This window comes from Gymnogyps californianus, chromosome 5 (genome assembly GCF_018139145.2).
Source record: "Gymnogyps californianus isolate 813 chromosome 5, ASM1813914v2, whole genome shotgun sequence".
In the NCBI taxonomy this organism is placed as follows: domain Eukaryota; kingdom Metazoa; phylum Chordata; class Aves; order Accipitriformes; family Cathartidae; genus Gymnogyps; species Gymnogyps californianus.
This window is the reverse complement of record NC_059475.1, coordinates 67,340,199-67,346,805: the sequence shown is the minus strand read 5'-3', so window position 1 is coordinate 67,346,805 and position 6,607 is coordinate 67,340,199. Positions and strand designations below refer to the sequence as shown.

Below are 6,607 nucleotides of genomic sequence, written 5' to 3'. Positions count from 1 at the left end.
CAACTAAGCCGTTTAGTTCAGCTGCTGCCTGAAAGAAGTAGTTTCTACATCTTTAATGACACCAATTAAAGTGTGTGTCCCTTAATAACCTTTGGTCAGCCCTGAAGTGGTCAGGCAGTTGGACTAGATGATCGTCGTAGGTCCCTTCCAACTGAAATCTCTTTTCTCTTCGCCCCTCTTCGCCTCTCTCCTCTCTTCTCCCAGCGGCACAGCGCAGCAGATCAGACTTTCAGCATGCAAACACGCCTTTTTCTTTTCTATTGCTTTAAGCTGTGAAGCCTGTTGAGCAAATAGGAGGTGATTCACCCTCAACCTGCAGTAAAATTGCGCTTGTTGAAATTATAGCTGCCGCTAACAGCTTTCCAGCGCCGGTCCTCTGCCGGCCTTGCTGCATCGGGTGAAAACCAAAGCTTTTCCGGCTTCTTTTTCTTGGCAGTCTCCGGAGAGAAGCAGAAAACGTTCAAAATTTAAAAGCAGGTTTGTGTTTTACTGAGCTGCTGAGGAAAATGAAAACCTCTGAGGCGTGGAAACAGACCCACTCGAGACATAAACCACGAGAAGCCCAAATTTTTCCCTGCATAGTCTCCCCCGTTGGTGGTCTCACCGCTTAATAAAGGGAAATAAAATGATGTCCTTGTGCTGCCAGTGACTTTCCCAGCGTGGGGGGACCCAGGGGATGCGCCGGGAGCCCCGTGGGCGGCAGCTCCCGGGGTCCCCGCCCCGTCACCGCCCCGAGCAGGCGGGGTCCCCGCTGCCGTGTCCGGGCCACCCGGCTACCGTGGGATCCCAGCCCCGGAGCCGCCGCACAGCAGGTGAGTGGCTGCATCCACCCACGGGGGTCCCGAGTGGGAGCAGGGGGAGCAGCAGTGGGGTTAAGGCGTGTTATTGCCTTGCCAAGAAAGGGTTAAGGCCGCGCTCGTCCCCTTGTGCGTGGGAGTGGGAGGTGGGACACGCTGCCGCGGGCTCTGCGGGTAATGGCAGCGGCCGGAGCGCAGAGAAAGCGCTCGCTGGCTTTAGGGGATGCTTGGGATAACTGGGGGGGGTGGTGAATTTTGAGGAGCTGTTTGCAACTCGCAGGGCGCCGGGGTAGCCCTGCCCGCACCCCAAAAACCACGCGGAGGGGCGGGAGTGAGCATTGGGTGCGTGGGAGGCTGGAGAGATCCCAGAAGGACACCCTGGAAAATCGCTGCAGAAATAGCGCCGAGGGGAAGAAAACTTTCTTTCCCAAACAGAAGTTTTCCCGCTTCGCCTGAATATAGGAAATACTTGGGGTGCTTTCTAGGCGTCTGCCCTGGGATGTTCCCCGCAGCCGATCCTCCCTCAGGTCGGTGAGAGCTCGGAGAGCTGCCGGGGAGAGATTGAGTTGAAGTTCGGCAGCCCAAATGGTGTTGGAAACGCACCTCTGAGGCACTGCCGAAGGGCAGAGCTGCCCAGTGCCACGGGTGGAAAAAAAAACCCTTCCCACGCCCATGACAGCCCGGCAGCGGGCAAATAACCTCCTGGAGCATTTCCAGAGAGAGATGTGTCCAAGAGTTATGACACTGCAGGGACAGAGAGAGAAGAAGGTGACTGCCAGGCTCCAAGCTCGGCGGCACCATTTGGTGGCAGAGGAATAATGGGTTTTCAAGACTTTGGTTCCAAATATCAAATCGGCCATCCCAGTCCTGGCGGGGAGACACGAGACCCCTGCCACGCCGTCCCACCGGGGCCGAAGCAATAAGAAATCTGTGCAAGGGAGCAAAATTGCTTCTCCCCGAGGTATTGCGGGGAGAAGAGGGGGGGGGAGCAGGCGGGAGCCCTCGCCGGAGCAGCACAAGCCATCGGCAGCTCGACCAAACCCGACCCGGCTGGATCCGGCCCGGGGGAGCCCGCAGGAGCTGCGTGCACACCCTCCGCTTCACCCTGCAAACAAATAGCAAACCCAAGGGCTTAAAAAAAAACAACCCAGAAGGCAAAGAAAAGCTTTGCGAGATATGGGCTGTTCAAACAGTCCAGGCTTCTGGGTGCTGGTTGAAAGGCTGGCTTAAAAATCACGCAGGCTCAGGAGTATGAATGTTTTGCAGGGAAAGGGCTTATTTGTTGGTTATGAAAACTTGGAATTTTTTGTTATTCCTAAGGGAGGCCAGCCAGATTTGCTCTGACCTTTGTGCATCCGAATGTTTCTTTCAAAGAGAATTTTCCTGCTCTGTTTTCAATTTGGAATTTTCCTTTTCCTTCCCCGTTTCTGCCTCTCTCCGCCCCCCCCCCCCCCTTCTTTTATGAATGCCCTCTTTGATGGGAGGAATCTAGCTCAGGCCGCGGCTATTCCTGCACGCAGGCAGGTACGCGTTTGGCCCTGCTGCGGCAGAGCAGCTCGGCGTGGGCTCATAAAACTTGTAAAGCAGCTTTTATCCGCTGGCCCGGAGCGGCCGGTGGCACGTGTGTCCCTCCCGCGGTGCCCTCCGGCCGGTGCGGGGTGAGCTGGGATGCATGGGGGGGAGAAAGGGGACCTCCACCCGTGGGTGCCTGCTCTCCTCTCGCCTTTCCAGGCCTGCTGCAAGTGTCCATCCCACGCATCATGGGGTGGCTGCGTGTTCCCCGATGTGCTGTGCTGGATTCGTAGCCCCCCCTACGCTGCTCGTGTTTGCTGCTGCGGCCCCTTCCGGGGATTTTGTTTGGGGTTTTTTTATGGAAATCTTCTCCGGGATGATGCCTCGGAGATGGGGAAGTGAGTAACGCTGGTTGCGGCCGGCGTGCAGGAGAAAACTTCTCCCGTGACACGAGTGGGCGCCGACGCCGTGTTACTCATCCCACCGAGTAGCTCCGCTCCTTCACATGCCTTTGCAGGGGGGGGCAGAGCGTTGTCACCGGGCGCCTTCCCCTTGCGCAGAGCCTGCGTGGGCGTGGGTGTCACCCGGAGTCCCGCACAGACAGCCGGCATCCCCCCCGCAGCCAGGGCAGGGAGGTGGCAGTGTCCTGTCCCCCCCCATGCTGCCGTCACCCCCCAGAAAGGGCCTTGCTGGCAGGGCCCTGCCTGCCTCCAGCGCTGCCCAACCGGCTGGGGTGACAGCGGAGGGCTGGCTGCAGAGTGGGTTTGCTGGAGGCAGAAAGAACAGCTCCCCGCACTGCCCTTTTGGTTTTTTTCCTTTTATAAAAAGTGTTTTGAGGCTGGAATAAATCTTCCTGACTTCCGAGCACAGCAGACCTGGCAGGGGCATTTTTTGGGTGGATCAAATACAGAGCTCCACATTGACCCGTGCTTCTCGGAGGACGAGGGTGCTTGCGTGGTTTGCGATGCTGCGCGGTGCTTCCCTATGAGCAAAGAGCGAAAACCCGGTGAAAACCCGTCGAGAGGCTGGAGGAAGCCGAGAGCTCTCGGGGCAGAGCAGCACCAGGTCCCCGCGGTCCGGTGTCCCCTCTCCGCTTGACACCAGCAGCGTTGTAAGGTCAACGATGGCGTTGCATTAACATCAACCCCGCAGCGGCCGATTTCATCCGGAGGGTGTTTGGGTTGGATTCACCCCTGGAGCCGTTCAGGCTGCTCATGGTGGTGACCCTCGATTTCCCCCGCAGGTATCAGACGAGGATTTGTTCTGCGGTACCGGAGCTGTCGGCTCTGCCTGGCAGGTACGCGACGGGAACTTAGCAATTTCCAGCCCGTTGCTGCTGTAAACTCTAAGTCTTCTCAAAAATCTCTATTTTTCGGATGGTGTATGTTAAAAATGACTTAAACATCCTTTGTCTTTTTGTTTTAGGAAAAATGTCAGACGGTTTCTCCGTAAGTACGGCTTGCTTTAAAAAAAAAAGTGGGGGCTGTGACTGTTTGCCTTGAAGCGGGAACCTTCGGCAGGGGTGGGAGCGCGGCTTCGCTAACCTGGGTAACTCCCCAAATCCGCTCCAGTTACATCGGCGTTTACTGGTTTTCTGGAAACCTCAGCCCAGGCACTCAACCCCCCCCCCCTACACCGCTTGGGAGCAGTTGAGCTCTTGCCCTCGGCGCACGCTGTGGGCTACAAAAGCTGGGTGTTGGGAGGACTCAACCTGACCCCAGGATTAATGTCACCCACCTAACCCTCCTCCTCTCCCCTCTCTCCCCAGTTATCCGACGCCTTGTCTACCAGCAACAACCCGACCCCCTCTGCCCCCCCACCCCAAGGCTGGCCCTCCTGGGGGAACCAGCCACCGGTTCCTGGGGGGTTCCCGGCATACCCCGGCCCTCCGGGAACCTATCCTGGCTCACCAGCAGCACCGGGGACCTATCCTGGAGCACCGGGAGCATATCCTGGAGCACCAGGGCCATATCCTGGAGCACCGGGGCCATATCCAGGAGGACCAGCGGGACAGGGACCGTATCCGGGAGCACCTGGAGCATTCCCTGGAGCGCCAGCAGGACCAGGGCCGTATCCTGCCCCAGGACAACCGCCCAGTGGCCCTGGATTTGGGCTCCCTTCTCCACAGGGGGGGCCGGCTCCTCCGATGGTAGCGGCTCCATCATATTATAAGGGTTTCTGTGTCTTCACTGCTTGATTTTTCTTGGCCACGGGAGGGACCTGGGGCTGGCTGTCCCCAGGGGGGGTGGCATGGGTTGTCACTGCGTCACGGTGCTGCCCCGGTGATTTCTCACACCGAGAGCCAGCCCGTGCCCGAGCGTTTGGCTTTGGACGTGGTTTTCTGCTAACACCAAATCCCCGTTGTCTCCCAGAAAGTCCCCTTCGAGCTGTCCCTGCAGGCAGGACTTGTCCCTCGGATGCTCATAACCATCACGGGGACCGTCAACCCCAACCCAAACAGGTACCGGGGGGGGTCCAGCACCGAGGGCGGGGGGTTTCCTTGGGGTGCTGCTGGATGGAGCAGTGGGGCTGGAATTTGCTTTCCGTTCCTGAATAACACCTGCCTGGTGTCAAATCAAATATTACACGAAATAAACGTGTAAACGCCCTCTCGTTGCCTAACAGGGTCTGTGGTTTTTTTTCTGCCCGCTTGCTGCTACTTTTGGCAAGCCCTGTAACAGAGCCCAGGGCTTTCGTAGAAAAAGCAGCGAATCCGTTATCGTCTTTGCAGGTTTTCACTGGATTTCAAGAAAGGGAATGACATCGCCTTCCACTTTAATCCCCGCTTCAAGGAAGACAACAGAAAAGTCATCGTCTGTAATTCCATGTTCCAGAATAACTGGGGAAAGGAGGACAGGACAGCTCCTAGGTTTCCATTTGAAGCTGGAAAACCCTTCAAGGTAACAAAAAAAAAAATCCCAACAGCACCTGCACCCGCGCGTTGGGAGGGTTTGGTCAGGGCTGTGTAACAAGACTCACTGTAAGGACCTCGATGCTTTTGCACAGGAATCGGCTCCCAGAGGTGCTTTTGGGGCAGTCGCCCGGTGCGCTTCCCTGGCTGTCCAGCACAGCAGGTCTGCGGCACCTTCCCTGCACTTCTTAGCCCCTCCTGCAGGTCCAGGTGCCCGGGGTATAACTTCTCCCCGCTTCTGTTATTCCCATTTATTATTAAAATCCTCCTTATTTACACCGTCGTTCTGCAGCAGTTGTTGGGCAGGTTTCTATAAAGCATTTTCCCCGGTAGCAGCCAAGCGCTCTTCATGAGCTTTTTCTCCTGCTAAATAGGTTCACATTCGGTGAGAACGCAGCTCTCCCTGTGCGAACTGTGGGGTCCTGCTTCTCGAAAACAGTCACAGACACGAGGAGACAGAAACCGTGGGCTAAAACACGAAGGAGGAGGAATACAGCAGGGCTTTGGGGAAGGCCAAGGTCACCGGTGTTTTATGCAGCTGAGAGTTGCTGCACCAGCTTGTCCACATGCCACCGGGCTGGACTCAGCTGGCAGCAGCCGTTAGCCAGTGCCAGCCTGCTCGAGTTCGTGGCTTTAAACTTCTTCCCAGAACAAATCCGATGGTTATCTTTTGGCTGATTTGGGGTTTTTATTTCAGCTCCAGATCCTTTGCGAGATGGATCACTTCAAGGTAGCGGTCGACGATGCTCACTTGCTGCAGTACAGCTTCCGTGAGAAGAAGCTGAATGAGATCACCAAGCTCTGCATTGCTGGGGACATCACCCTCACCAGCGTCATGCCGACCATGATATAACTACAGTGGTGTAATTTTAATGCAAACTTAGTGCTCTTAATATGGCGGTAACAGAAGTGCCTTCTTACGTAAATACTTTGAGGTAATAAAACATACTTTCACAAGTAAAATTTGTTTCAGTAATATCTCAGAAGACACCATATCCTCCAGCAAGCAAAGTTCAAATGTGGACGTATCTGAATTCTTGCTGTAGAGACAGAAGATCTCTTTGACAAAGGACGACGACTAGGAGCCGTTTGATTTGTATGGAGAGGAGTACTTGGGAAAGCAGCCTGTGGCGTACTGCCGCTGGTCCTGTGAACTAGGGCGGCAATCTTCAACCCCATCTTCTCCAAGTACCAGAGGGCAGTCAGTAACTTGGTATTTTTAACCTCAGTCGCTCTGCTAGGTAGAGCAGTTACTCCTTTTTCACTAAAGGAATCAAAATAGTGCAGTGAAGGAGTTAAGTTCCCCGCCCTGGGGAGGAGGAGGAGGTGCACGATCAGGCTGTGAAGGGATTGTGCGTAATTCACAGAAGTGTCGCACTAGGAAACA

The 6,607-nt window shown here is 55.8% G+C and overlaps 1 protein-coding gene across 1 annotated transcript; it reads left to right on the top strand.

Annotated features, from left to right (window-relative positions):
• Positions 1–797: 797 nt before the first annotated feature.
• Positions 798–6,183, top strand: LGALS3 (galectin 3). The gene is made up of 7 exons (XM_050897440.1): positions 798–812; positions 3,553–3,606; positions 3,735–3,757; positions 4,078–4,458; positions 4,682–4,770; positions 5,041–5,209; positions 5,918–6,183. Exons 3-7 carry the CDS (start codon positions 3,740–3,742, stop codon positions 6,071–6,073), a joined length of 813 nt encoding a protein of 270 aa, XP_050753397.1. The 5' UTR covers positions 798–812; positions 3,553–3,606; positions 3,735–3,739; the 3' UTR covers positions 6,074–6,183.
• Positions 6,184–6,607: the final 424 nt, after the last annotated feature.